At 37.5% G+C, this 15,467-nt stretch overlaps 1 protein-coding gene across 1 annotated transcript in view; it reads left to right on the top strand.

Annotated features, from left to right (window-relative positions):
- Positions 1-8,692: 8,692 nt before the first annotated feature.
- The window catches only part of LOC124612730 (replication factor C subunit 3), an 88,082-nt gene continuing 81,307 nt past the window's right edge, over positions 8,693-15,467 (top strand). The window contains exon 1 of the mRNA XM_047141101.1: positions 8,693-8,945. Coding sequence (XP_046997057.1) covers positions 8,850-8,945 — 96 coding nt within the window. The 5' untranslated portion in view covers positions 8,693-8,849. The remainder of the gene's footprint in view (positions 8,946-15,467) is intronic.

Genomic DNA, 15,467 nt, shown 5'->3' with positions numbered 1-15,467 from the left:
AGTTTCAAGTATTTTTCAATTACATACATGATGTGATCAAAAGTATCCGGACAACCCAAAAAACATACGTTTTTCATATTAAGTGCATTGTGCTGCTACCTACTGCCACTACTCCATGTCAGCGACCTTAGTAGTCATTAGAGATCGCCAGAGAGCAGAATGGGGCGCTCTGCGGAACTCAGAACTTCTAACATGGTCAGGTGATTGGGTGTCACTTGTGTCATACGTCTGTAAGCGAGATTTCTACACTCCTAAACACCCCTAGGTCCACTGTTCCCGAAGTGGAAACGTGAAGGGATACGTACAGCACAAAAGTGCACAGGCCGACGTCGTCTGTTGACTGACAGAGGCCAACGACAATTGAGGAGGGTCGTAATGTGTAATAGGCACACATCTATCAAGACCATCACACAGGAATTCCGAACTGCATCAGGATCCACTGCAAGTACCACGACAGTTAGGGGGGAGGTGAGAAAACTTGGACTTCATGGTCATAAGCCACACATCACGCCGGTAAATGCCAAACGACGCCTCGATTGGTGTAAGGAGCGTAAATATTGAACTATTGAACAGTGGTAAAACGTTTGTGGAGTGACGAATCACGGCACACAATGTGGCGACCCGATGGCAGGGTGTGGGTATGGCGAATGCCCAGTGAACGTCATCTGCCAGCATATGTGGTGTGAACAGTAAAATTCGGAGGCGGTGGTGTTATGATGTGGTCGTGTTTTTCATGGAGGAACTTGCACCCTTTGTTGTTTCACGTGGCACTGTCACAGCACAGGCCTACATTGATGTTTTAAGCACCTTCTTTCTTTCCACTGTCGAAGAACAATTTGGGGATGGCGATTGCATCTTTCAACACGATCGAGCACCTCTTCATAATGCATGGCCTGTGGCGGAGTGGTTACACGACACCGACGGACATCGATACCTCTCCTCAGTGCAGCACTCTGCGAAGAATAGACTGTCATTCCCCAAGAACCCTTCCAGCACCTGACTGAACGTATGCCTGCGAGAGTGGAAGCTATCATCAAGGCTAAGGGTGGGCCAACACCATATTGAATTCCAGCGTTACCGTTGGAGGCCGCCACGAACTTGTAAGTCATTTTCTGCCAGGTGTCTGAATACTTTTGATCAAATAGTGTATTTTGAACACGCAAGATGTGAAAAAAAATTGGACAAAGAAGATAACAACCAAAAACAAAAAACTGCCTGGAGAAAAATACGACCCAAAATTCAGTTGTGACTACAACAAACTACAACATCATGCAACTGAGCCGTCAGTAACATCATCACCTGCAATAAGGTAATTCAACAATTGTTTCTTCTTTTCTTCAGAGTGACAGTGAGTGTATAGTGTGTGAAAAACTTTTTGTTTAGGATACAATTTATTTTTTAAATTATATTTTGAGTGGTGATATTTCTGAGTAATTAAATACTTTGGGATACATAAATCATGCAAATGTCGAAAACGTGAATTACAGAAGGCAGGAGGATGTAGAAGAGCACACTCATGAAATTCAGTAGTGTAGTGTCTGAGGAAGAGTCAGTAGACCATGAAGTGAGTGGTGTACTTGGCGTTGCGAAGAGAGAAGGCATGAACTGAAGTAGTAGCAATAGTTTGTCGGAAAGATTAGCGATTTTAATAAAAGAAATCTTAGAAAAACAGAGTAAACATATCAATGACAGGTTTGGTAACGTAGAAGAGTATGCTAAGACGCAAGAGAAGCTTTGAAGATAGAAAAAAAAGACTTAACTAAAATTAAAATCAAAGTAAGGTGAACTGTAGAAAAAAAAACAAAAAAGCTTGAGAATAATATTGTTAGTTTAAAAGAAGTTTTGGAAATGAACATCACAAAGTCAGTAATGGGATTGAGGGATTGGAGGTTAGGACACAAAAGTAAGAAACAGCCCTAGTTCATAAATTGCAAATAATCATAAAAATTTCAAAATACTGCATTTAATAGTAAAAAATGAAACACAGTTGTGAATAAGAAAGTAGATGAATCAACTAAAATTTTTAATGACAACCTCTCTGAAATTAAAAGTGATGTTTATACATGTTTTACCAATATTTAAAATGTAACATCAGAAGTAGGATGACGCTGAGAAATGGTGCGAAATCGTCGTTCTAACTCTTCCTACGATTGTTGCATTGGGATCAGGTCAGGACTCTGTGCAGACCAGTCCATTTTAGGAATCTTATTTTCTACGACCTACTGCATCACAAATGCTGCCTTATGATCCTGATACAAACAGTCATCGTCTCCGAAGTGTTCCTCTACTACACGATGTAGACAGTGCTGTAAAGTGTGTTCATATTCTTCCACATTTAATGTTTTATTAAGCGCAATAAGGGACCACATCTTAACTATGAATATCACCTCATCCATATTTCACTGCTAGCGCTACATATGATGATGCCTAACTCAAACCCCTCCATCAGGCTGCCACAGACTATAGAGTGATTCATGACTTCAAGTCACTCCTTTTCAGTCATCCATTGTCAAGTGATCCTGCTCTTTACAACCCCTCAAATGTCGTTTAGTTTTGACTACAGAAGTGTGGGAGTTTATGGGGAGGTGCGCGACCATTGTACTTCATTCCTCCTAACTCCCTATGCACAGTCATTCTCCTAGCTGGACTGCTAGTAACATTTTGAAAGTCACGAGTGACTTCTGTTGATTTCATGGGCTACTTAACAACCAGTCTCCGCAATGCTCGACGGTCCATGTCATCTACATCTACATCTACAGTTACATAGATATTCCACAGGCTACCACACAGTGCATGCCGGATGGTACCCTGCACCACTACTAGTCATTTTGTTTCGTGCTCCACTCGCAAACATAGTGACTGCTCGTATGCCTCCCTGTGAGCCTGAATTTCTCAAAGCTTATCTTCATGGTCCTTATGTGCAAGGTATGTTGGTTGCAGTAGAATCTTTCGGCAGTCAGCTTCAAATGTCGGTTATCTAGATTTTCTCAGTAGTGTTTCTCGAAAAGGAATGTTGCCTTCCCTACAGGGTCACCCATTTGAGTTCGCGAAGCATCTCTGTAACACCTACATGTTGGGTTGAACCTACTGCTAATAAATCTAGCTGGCTGTCTCTCAATTACTTCGATGTATTCCTTCAATACGACCTGGTACAGGTCTCAAACACTCGAGCACCACTCAAGAATAGGTCGAACTAGCGTCCTTCATGTGGTCTCTTTTATGGGTGAACCACTCTTGTGTAGAATTCTCTCAATAAACCAAAGCCAACCACTTGCCTTCTCCAACACAGTTCTCATACGCTCATTCCACCTCATACCACACTGCAACTTCATGCCCAATTTTTTTAAATCATCTTGTATCACCCTAAAGTCACTAAACTTTGTCATCTTACCATACACCATGACATCATCAGCAAACAATTGCAGATTGTTGCCCACCCTGTCTGCCAAATCATTTATGTTTATAGAGAACAACGGCGGTCCCATGAAATATAAAATGTGATGATGTACTTATTTTCTTATTATGATCAGCTACAAAGATTTACTAATACTGAAGTTAAGAGCAACGATATCTTGAAGTGATGAGATTTTATTTACAGTTACTATGGATTTTGTAACTCTGAAGACATAATTGCTTTACAAAAGAAGTAATTTTCTAATAATATTTATGTGATGTGATAGGTGGAACCTTGCATACATATGTTTGATAACACTATGATTATCATCATTATTATTATTATTATTATTATTATTATTACTATTATTATAACTTGAGATGTTTTTACTGTTGCGAGAGAATGAAGAAATATTACACATATGAACACACATATTCATGATTTGCTATATAGACATATAGAATTTAATAAGAAATAACTTTCCATGTAGCACTGAAAAATTTGTTATGTGGGAAGATACACAATTTTGAGTGATGAATGAAAATTTTAAGTAGAGGAACTGCAACATAATTTGCACACATGCCTTAAAAACTTTACGTTTACTTGTGGAAATTGGATTCCCTTAATGTTAATAGTTCATGTCTGAACTGCAGATAAATTCTGAAGTCTAATTTTGATGATTTTTCTTGCATAATACAAACTTGACTAAAGCATGTTATTGCAGTTATGCATTTCTTACTGCACCAAGAGAGTATATAAATATTAAGTGTAAAAGGAAAAGGCCTTAAGTGTTTTGTGTCAGTGATGATTGAGATAGTGACTAAGATGGAAGGTTCCTACTGAAAGAAGTAAAGTTTCATTTGACTTGAGCTATTTCTGATCAAAAATAATGATCATAATGATACAGGTAACTAGGGGTTTGAGTTTTGCCTACGACAGGAAAAATTTTCTCCAATTTAAAATAATGAATTTGACAATGCAACAGCAGCATTTTGAAGGAGGAAATATTAGAATTTAACGAGAAAACTTACCTGTTAAATTATGAACATAGTTTAATAACTGGAATTTAAATTGCACACACACACTCACACACACACACACACACACACACACACACACAAACACACACACACACACACACACACAAGTTTGTGTGTGTTTATGTTTTGCTTATGGGTCATATGTTGTAAATGAGAAGTGTACTTCATAAATGTCTAAACAAATGATTTTGACACTTTTTTAGCAAGGGACTTGATTATTGTAATATAAGGGAAAACTTTTTTGAAGTTTAGTTTTAGTTGGGATTGTCAAGTAGGATCACTATACCTGCCTCTTGAGCAAATAAAAAACATAAAAAACTGTGTAAAACACTTGAGTACTGAAATATGTTACAAATGATCAGTGACTAAAGTCGAACTTAGAATCTTGACTTCTCTCTCCTCAGTCATCAAAGATTGAAGAAAAAACATATTCTTTAGTGGCAGAAACTGAACTGCCTGTGACATCTATATCCAAATAATAATCACTTGCCTTATAATATGTTAACTACATTTCTATAAGTAAATTGTTCTCCAACATTTGTACTCATTACCACATTGAAATGTCTTTGATACAGTGGTATGTGTTTAGAACTGTGTATGTGATATTTGTAAACATTATTACTTGTTACTTACAAACATATTGCATTGTTACCTGTGAACTTAAATACACAAAACAACACTGGTAATCATATTTAAGTATGTACTTTGTGTTAAAGAATAATACAACTCATGTAATGCTTAATTATATATATACCCATGTGTTTGGCAATTTAATGTCAAGTTTACAAGAATACAAACCATTTTTTGTTCAAACAGTAAAATTTCACAGAAATGTTTGTGCTAATGATGTTCTGATTATGTAAAATTCGTATTGTGTTCATCACTTGTATATCATATAAAGAAATGTAAAACTGTACCTGCCTGCTGTTACTTGAATAAGCTTCAAATGTATCGTCCAACCTTTAGCCGTTCAAACCTTGACTTGGTGGGGCAGTGCGAAATGTAACACTTAGGACCTTACCACTTCTTTAAAATAATTGTTGCCAACAGTTTCCCATTCACAACAATTAACTGAAAATCTAATAGCATGTCAACAACAATCCTAAACGTAGCCAAATGTGAACAATATTAGTAATTCTGTACTTTGGGAACTGTACAATGTTTTCCTTATGCCTTGTGTATGCACTGTAATTGGTAGGAACGTTTAAAACTATACTATTCCCTTAAAATTTTTATATTTTTGCTGCCATCACTTGTTACCATTACTTCTAAAACAGAAGTAATTTGAAGGTAATTACATCAGAAAGAATTCAGTAATGATCAGTATTGATGATATATGGTTTAAAACTAATGTAATTAAAAGAACAAAGAACAGAGTTTAATTAAAATACGAGTGTAACTATGAAATTGCAAAACATATCCTATCTGCCAGACTCGACTTTGAAAAGATTGTTTCATTGAAATGAAGTACACTTTTGTAAAAGCTAGGAACATGCTAGGAAGAATGAATGTAGTGTATTTTACGAATAACCCACTAAATTGTAACACGTCTCGTTATAATTATATATATGGCTATTTTCATTCTGAATGAGACTGGTTTATAAGGAATTTAATATATTAAGTAATGTAATTTTATTTCACGATTGCTTCAGTGTTATTTAATGAACTGTTACCTGTCAAAAATCGTTGCAGTTCTTTACATTTTCGCTTTTAGCAATTATGTCATTGCAGTAAAATCTATACAGGGTGCTACAAAAAGGTACGGCCAAACTTTCAGGAAACATTCCTCACACACAAATAAAGAAACGATGTTATGTGGACATGTGTCCAGAAACGCTTAATTTCCATGTTAGAGCTCATTTTAGTTTCGTCCACCTACGCTCAATAGAGCACGTTATCATGATTTCATACGGGATACTCTACCTGTGCTGCTAGAACATGTGCCTTTACAAGTACGACACAACATGTGGTTCATGCACGATGGAGCTCCTGCACATTTCAGTCGAAGTGTTCGTACACTTCTCAAAAACAGATTTGGTGACCAATGGATTGGTAGAGGCGGACCAATTCCATGGCCTCCACCCTCTCCTGACCTCAACCCTCTTGACTTTCATTTATGGGGGCATTTGAAAGCTCTTGTCTTCGCAACCCCGGTACCAAATGTAGAGACTCTTCGTGCTCGTATTGTGGACGGCTGTGATACAATACGCCACTATCCAGGGCTGCATCAGCTCATCAGGGATTCCAGGCATCAGAGGGTGGATGCATGTATCCTCGCTAACGGAGGACATTTTGAACATTTCCTGTAACAAAGTGTTTGAAGTCACGCTGGTACGTTCTGTTGCTGTGTGTTTCCATTCCATGATTAATGTGATTTGAAGAGAAGTAATAAAATGAGCTCTAACATGGAAAGTAAGCGTTTCCGGACACATGTCCACATAACATATTTTCTTTCTTTGTGTGTGAGGAATGTTTCCTGAAAGTTTGGCCGTACCTTTTTGTAACACCCTGTGTAAGGCTCATGCGGAATCACTGTAGTGTACCAAATTTTGCGTGAAGTATCGATGTGTCACCTGTGCTGATCAGTTCACATGTAATCGATTCTAAACGACACACACTGTTGTACCTTCAGGAAGTCGATTTATAATTGTTTTGTACAGCAACTGTAGCAAAATCAATTCTTTGAAGCTGACAACCCAAGTTAGGTATTTGATCACAGTTACCTTTTATCTGCAACCTTCTCATTTGTTGGAGGAGCTGTGATCAGTTTAAATTTCTGACCGCAGTTCATTCATGGTTTCGAAGTTTCAAGTATATTTCGACGACATAGCCTGGGGAGTTCTGTTCTGAACGGTGAGGATGTTAGAATACTGTCTTTTTTTTTGCATTGAGCAGCAGTCTGTTGCAAGTCATAAGCTTAGCTGGGCTGTATTTCTGTTAACTGTTGACAGGAGAGATTTAGCTGTATTGTTTTCTCTGGGATATTTATTAACCTTCCCCCAATTTATAGAGGCTATTGATTGCAGTTCGTCTACTGAGTCATCTTTTACACTGAGTGCACTGTCATCCACAAACGTTACTATGTAGTCATCTACTGCTATTATCATATTGTTTACATACAGGATGAAAATAAGATGTCCGAGAATTGATTCATGAGGTATACTAAATGTTATAAGACTATTTCTGTACACTGATCTCTGTTTTCCATGTATGCTTTTATCATGTCAGATGCCCTGTATCTGATAACATATCAGTTTAATATGTGCGGTAGTGTGTCGTGACATACACAGTCCCATGCCTTCGAAAAGTCAATGGAAACACCACAGACATCTCTTTGCTCTTCAAACGCCTATATAATATCAGCTACAAAGGCAACTATGGCTGTACTAGTCGACCTACATTTTCTAAAACGATGCTGTTCCTCATTGAGGTCGTGTCCAAGTAGAGTTGTCAGGTTCAAAAATACAAAAACCGAACTCCGCCTTATCTTTAGCGAGACATTTTACCCTAAAAGTTGCCCCACATATTTAAAATAGAATATGTCAGATACTTTCAATCGTTTAATAATAATCAATTACAGTCAGCTTTTTGCGAGATCAACCTTAAACGAACTTAAACTGAAAATATCAGTAAACAGCCTCATATTTGGGAGTTATGATACCAAGTAAGTGCTCAGTCCTCTAAATTGCTTAGTTTTCTTCTTGAGATAATCTTGTGTTAAAACAATCTAGAAGCTATTCATCAAGCAATATTTTCGGTAATTTTGGTCATTTCAATAGTAATGACACCGAGTAGGAGGAGCGCGTCAGCGTAGCAGGGCGAAGCGTGTTGACCTCGGTTGATCGGTATTTCTACTTCGTTTAGGTCGCTCTACGCGTACTGTGATTGTGACATTGTAAGTGCTAGGCTCGTTCGGTCTATGAAGAAAAATGTGACACAGACAAAGGAATAGCATTAATTGGTACCTCCATATATCCTTATGGTATCTTATACCTCTTTATTGCTCCTAATACTTATTCCCAGCGTTTACGTCATTAGCGTGGGAGGGGCCTTAATTCATCGCCAAACAGCCTAACAATCTATATTTGGCATTTGGCGGACTTGCCCGTAAATAACGGACATGTCCGGCTAAAGCCGGAGTCCAGGTAACCTATCCCCAAGGCGATGGAGAATGATATTTAACAATGGTCTTCATCGACTGTATCTGGCAGATATCACTACTCCTGTAGCACAGTTATGTGCTTGTAGTAAGAGCTTCGCACGCCAATAATCTTTGGCAATTTATGAATATGGCGCGAAACTTTTGGTTATGTTGACACTTGACAGGTTATTAAGTGAAAAGCAAACAGAAAAAGATTAGGAAAACTTGGATTAAACTTTTCCTTGTGTTTGTGTTATAACAAAACAAACTAGATATGACGAACTACGGTCTTCTCGTTGATAAGTATCGTCCTCGGGACATAGCTGATCTGCGATATCATAAAGATTTAATGAAGAAACTGAAAAATCTTGTAAGTACACAAGGTTTGGGAGTTTTCAGCAAGTGTGTTTTTTATTTAGCATAACGTCAGTAACTTTTAACTGTGCGTTTCAGTGTTAGGAAACTTATATCTGAAGTCCATACGAGGCTCCTACGTGTGTAGGCCTACATTGGAAAACTGTATTTTAGACCCTCAAAAAATGTTTAACACAAGCCAAGAGTGTAACTGGCAACTTTTTGACATTGAACTGTGCGACTGATCTGTCTGTACCTTGACAAATTTTGCATACCTCTATTCACATTTGGCCAATAGAAAAAAAATATTTCGGAGTAGGCAAACACCGTGCTTATGCATAAAGTTTGACAAAGTGATATTATGTTGAAATATATGTTTCTGCTTTGTGAAGCAGTGCTTATGCTCTGTCAGTAAAGTGTAGCACAACTACTATTCCATACATTGGGATAATTCCATGAAAGGTGAAACCAAAATGGAAAATTTTGCAATTCAGTAGATGTTGTGTTCCCATATATCAAGTCAGAAGTGAAAATGTATAGTTTCTGAAATTGTACGAAAACTCACACCATACTTATATACATTTTATATTTTCACTGAAAGAGGACTGATGAAGACTTATTCAAATAAAGTGGAGAAAAATTCAGAAATTTTGCTACAAGATGTATTTCTTTGTTATTTCATTGTTTTCAATGTATCATTTAGACACATCCAAACAATTTTCAATCATAATTCCGTTTTTAAAAAAAATAAGAAAATAGTTTAAAGAATTGATTTACTAGGCTATCACAACCAAAATAAATTAAACTGAAAAGTTTGGTCAGAATGTAGTATTTTATATGTAATGAAATAAAAATTATGCTCTTGTATTTAGTCTATGATAGATAGAATTTCATTTAAAAAATTGTTAAAACACATCACAGTGGCTGGAAATGCTGTTATGTATGAAACATCTGATTTTTCTCTCATGAAACAAGAATTCTAAAACATTTTTAAAAGGATATTTGGCATATTTCCATAAGTGTGAAAATTTAAAGAAGCATGAATAATAGGAAGAGCAGTTAAAGTGGTATAGGAAGGTTCTCTAGATGATGTTTTCAAAGTTTCGTAGAGCAAATTACCAAAGTTTCTTATACCCTGTGTTATCAAAAATAGGCAAAGTACCTTCTTTGAAATGACAAAAGCTGAGACTGTTTGAGATCGTGTTTTGCTCATTAGGATGAGGTGCAGAGCACACACTGGAGTAAGGAAATTACCGTTAATGCAGCAGTGACTTACACAGCTACTGATCCAGTTTCATATGCTGTTGCATCTGATTATCTGCAGCATGATAAGCTAGCTGTAGGCTGTGTTCTTTTAATCAGAAAATACCCATCTCCTAAAAGGTAAATTTCCTATTCTTAAAATGGTGGGAATGTTCTATGATGGCACTAGCCAACATTTCAGACAGTGGTATTCATTAGCTAATATAACATCCAGAGAAGACCATAATCTTGTATTAAATTGGTAGTTCCTTTGTACATTCAATGGAAAAATAGATGCTGATGGTATTGATGAAATGCTGTGAAGTATCAAGTGTAGCAGTGTCTGAAAGATAGACAGATTCTCATTACTGATTACACATTATTTGTACACTGAGCAAAATCTATAACTGGTGAAGTTAATACAACATAAGTTGTGGCTTAGGAGGTAAACACCCTTGCTGACAAGTTACAGCAGCATTGGTGTGATATCTGATCTATTTTAAGGCATAGTCCATATCAGTTCAGACACGGTAGGAAAAAATCTTACCTTCATAGTCTCGGATGGTACTGAATTTAGCACATGTTAAAATGAAGGACTGAGTAGAGAACCTGTATTTTTTTGTTTTCTCCAAAAAAAATTCTGCTTTGAAATACTGCCCTCCAAAGATAACAAAACACATACCATTTTGAAGATGTGAATTTTGGAAAAAAATTTAAAATCTCTGTTACCTCCATATGGACTTACCTGTCAAAGTTCATTTACTATAACATTCTGAACTTTTTTATAATTTGTAGAATTTTTTTTTTCCGAAATGCCAATCCATAAAATTTTGAAGTTTTTTTTTCTGTTTAGTACAATTTAGTTCTACATTCCCTGAAAGGGAGGGCTTCCACTTTTAGGTTGGACATGTTTTATAAACAATTGATTCTACATTCCCTGAAAGGGAGGGCTTCCAGTTTTAGGTTGGACATGTTTTATAAACAATTGAAATTTTTGCCATGCATAAAACCTGTTTTATTACCACATTTTCAGTTGACAGGCTCATAAAAATCAAAACCTAGCCTTATTTAACATAATTTTAGTTTTGAAAGATGAGTAAGAGACTCATTTTTCAAGCAATTTAAATGGTTCCAAAATGTATGTGAAAGGTCTGCAGACTTGAAGGTTTCAATTTATAAAAATTCTTTGCACTCTGTTTTGTACTGAAATTAACCAGTCAGTGAACTAAAAATGTGTTCCATTGCTTCAGTATCTTCCTTTGATGTAGAGTGATGCCTTATTGTTGAACCAATAGAAACTGGAGCACTTACAATCTTCAAAACATTGTGAACAGGAAGTGAGCACTGATGGCGTTGTTGCTGTTCTTCAGCTAGAAACCTATATCCAGCAGCTGATCCATGTGGTAGCATGAAGTTCACTACAATTTCGTTTAACTCATAACTGGTGTTTATAATCTCTGCAATCCACCAGTCACAGTCAGACACACACGCCACAAACATCCCCCTTCTCAGGTTGTGAATCTGAATATTATCCTGCTGTTTCTGAGGTGCTGGCCGAATGAATAAAATTTCTTCTTTCTTGCTCTTTATAGTGTATGCAATACGAATTCGTCCATCACTTTGGGCCCGAAAAGTGTCCTTTAAATTCCTGTCTCAGGAGTAGTTTGTGGACCATTCTTCTTTTTTCTTTTCATGGACTTATGTGATTTCCTCTTTGGACAAAAGAATGAGGGCTGTGGATGTGTAAGATTTCATGGCTCTCATAAAATCCTCAGCATTCTGAATCACAGCTGTATTTGGTGTGGAAAGATATTGTTTTGTAGCATGGTGCTTCGCCAGGCCTCGTACACCATCAGTGCCACCTCCCATGACCACCAGCAGTCCATTGGCACAAGTGACTTACTCAATTCAAACAGCTGGTGACGATTTTTAAAATGAGTAGGAACGCCATCAGAAATAATGATGATGATCTCTGCCCCTGTTTGCAGTTGAAGAATTTTGCACATTGCTAGCAAAGCATGTGCTGAGTCCACGCCCTTTCGCTTATCTGCAATGTGCTATTGTTGCAATTTCTTCAGATGCTTTCACTGACCATTTACCAAACTCATCAGTGAAACTCTAAAAGGCAACAGTTTTCTTAATTAGTTTATTTTCCTCCCATGTCACATATGTAATTTCTGCAGAGTCATCTGCTACATCTTCCAGGCCAAGTGTCTGTAAAAACAGTGCTCCCTTTACAGGGCAGTCACCACATTCTTGAAAAAAAACAAACTAGTCTCTCACTTTACATCTCATACTACTAATGACTTCACACTCCCAACCAAGGTGTCATATGTCACGTGCTCCAGTAAGTTCTCCAAAGTTACCACACAAAGTGTAAAATTCGCGCAGTACACACATAGAAAGACATCTCTAGGTGGGTGTGGAACTACCCACTTAGGTTGTAGTGTGTAAAATTTTGTTCTTCCAATACGTGAAGGTGTATAGTTGCTCTCATAAATTATTAAAATTTCTTTAATACTGCGAGTTGTGTATCTCTTCACTTTCACAACTTTTTGGCCTTCAGCTGTTACAATTATAGTGTCTGTTTTGTTGGCACTTTGGTAAGAACAGTCCCATTTATCTTCCAGATAAAATGACTTCACTATTTGAACTTGAGCTGCTTCTACAGGATGACCATAATAGGGGTCTGGTCTTCCAAAGACTCCTTTTACAGACCTCACATTTGTTGATTTGTCTACCATTTACTTTGATACTGATGGAACGTGGTTCAAAATTGTTTTCTTTGAAAATGTCTGTGGAATAATAGTTAAAACTTGCACTTGATATTTGTGGAAAATTCCTGGCAAGAGCTGCAGGAGTTCTTTGGTTAATTTTCTTCTGAAGGTGGAATTTCTACTTTGAAGAGTGTGGTCAGTTTTGCTGTAGTGTATTCTGAACTGTAAGTTTACTACTGGTTCACCAAAGGTTATTAATCTCTATCAATACACAAAATGTAAAGTGGAAGTAGGTGCCAAGGAACATCAGGTGAAATTACACACAATTTTCAATAACACTATTCAAATTTGGTGCAAGACTTTACGATATTAAAAAAAAAAGACCAACAATCATTTAACAAATAAGTCGCAATTTACGATGGGAAAGGACTATTAAATTATTATAAAAAATTTCACGCCAGTAAAAGGCAAGTACAGGCAAGCAATTTAACGTATACAACATGATGCTGTATAATATTTCAAGCTCAGCTAAATTACAGGTGAATTTCACTCCATTCATTAAATGGCACAGAGTCTAATTTGTCTGCAACATATAAAGACAATCCTGTTTACAAAAGTTTTCAAAATAGAAAAACCAAAATGCATGAGTCATGCATGCGGGGGGACATTCACAGTTAATAACATGATCATTTCCAAAATATATAAAAAAACAAATTTTACCAATTTCTGCCAGTTAACTTACGACAAACACACACGCTCGCCAGGTAGGGCTTGTGAACTTTTACAACATTCTCCTTTCAAGGTAACAATTTCTACCCGTAATGAAATGGCAAACTTTTGCATGGCAAGAAAACACACTAATAACCAACTAGCTGTATAAAACACATAAGCACGTTGAGTAAAAGCCTTAGAAGGTATTGAATTGGAAAAACACACAACCGTTTTTGCTGACTAGAAACAATATACAAGAATTCACTACGGCATACATTAACCTTGCTAGATTATATCCAAATATACATAAACACAAATTTACATAAGTTACAGCTTCCAGATGAGCAGGAATTCGTTATGCAATTGACTAGTTCTTACCACGAGCCAAAAGTAGTTTTTTATTCTTTCTTAGAGTACCTTTTACACGTGAGTCTAGTAATATTAGTTATGGCAGGCCTTGCATTTTTGAAGATACAGTCAATGGTCTTTTTCACAGACATGACAGAGGCTAACAGTCGAATAAACCTGTAGGTAAGCTGGGAGGGGAAAGCAGCAATCTGAACCACAGATTTACTCTGACCCCCCCCCCCTCCGCCCCTCCCCTCTTTCATCCTCAAAAATGGACCACCCTTTCTAATATTACCACCTTCCCCCAGATGGGCAGACGAGAATGAATGGTGGGAACCCCCCCCAAAAAATACGGCTGCTATAATTAACAAGAATAAGTAAATTGAATTCAATTAAACTTCATAAATCTGTTAACAATCAATACTCAACTTCTGGTGCGTCACGATTCCCAGGACTGAACCAGCGAAGCACCTGCAAATGCTCTGCTGAGCCGCCCGCTGCCAACCGTTTCAACGGACGAAGGAATGCGCGCTGATTTTCAGAACCTCCTCGCTGGGCGACAGCATACGGCCGAATTGCAGATTAGGCCCCTTGCGGACCCACGCTCAGGAAGATTCCTTTTGCGACGAGCAGTTAACGCCCCATACCAGGGAGCCGCTGCTCGCGTTGCTTACGCTGATACTGCGGTCTGTGTGCTGTCCCTCTAGCACCAGCAGAGAAGTTGCTTCTTGATGCCCCAACTGCCAACTCTCTTCAAGAGCCCATACAGCCACTTCTTAAACCCACACGAACAGCCCACTTTTCCCCCTTTCCCGATAGAGGGAGACACCGAAGCCTTCAATTGCGACAAAGATGCCACTGCCAGAAAACGGAGGGCAACTGCTTCACACTACACGCTGCGGCGCACTTTACAAAGCTAACTTTACTACGGCTCATATTCATTCGAGGTTTAGTAATTTATCTGTGCTTTCTTGATGCATAGAGCTTATGACCCAACTTCACTGACCACTGTTTCTTAACAGAACTAGCACCTACCTCTGTAGTTGACTGATTCAGGGTCTTTAATTCTTCCTCTATTGATGCAAAATCTGCATCATCTGCACTATGGGAGGCTTCACCTTGTTGAGATACTATCATTGCTGTTGTACTGTCAAAACATTTTTTTCCCCCCCGAATAGTCAGCACACTTCACTCTCCTGTGGCCCCAGTTAGAAGACATTTCAAACAGTCTTTTTCACAAAACATACTGCTACTGGCAAATTCCTCATGAAAACACAGAACTCACTGGATGGTCTCAGATTTCTTAGAAGCCTCTTCAGTAAACAAATTAGCATTGGACAACTACAAAACGTAAACCTGCAATGAACAATCATGACAAAGAAACTGACAAGAAACTACAACGAAGTGTAAGTAGTATCTGCAACAATGAAAGTGAAAACAAATAACTGCAACAAAGACAATAGAAATAATCATTGTAACAAAGAAATTAGTAAGAAACAACTTCAGTGAATACATCCATT

Source organism: Schistocerca americana, chromosome 4, assembly GCF_021461395.2.
Source record: "Schistocerca americana isolate TAMUIC-IGC-003095 chromosome 4, iqSchAmer2.1, whole genome shotgun sequence".
Classification (NCBI taxonomy): Eukaryota; Metazoa; Arthropoda; class Insecta; order Orthoptera; family Acrididae; genus Schistocerca; species Schistocerca americana.
This window is presented reverse-complemented; position numbering and strand designations above follow the sequence as displayed.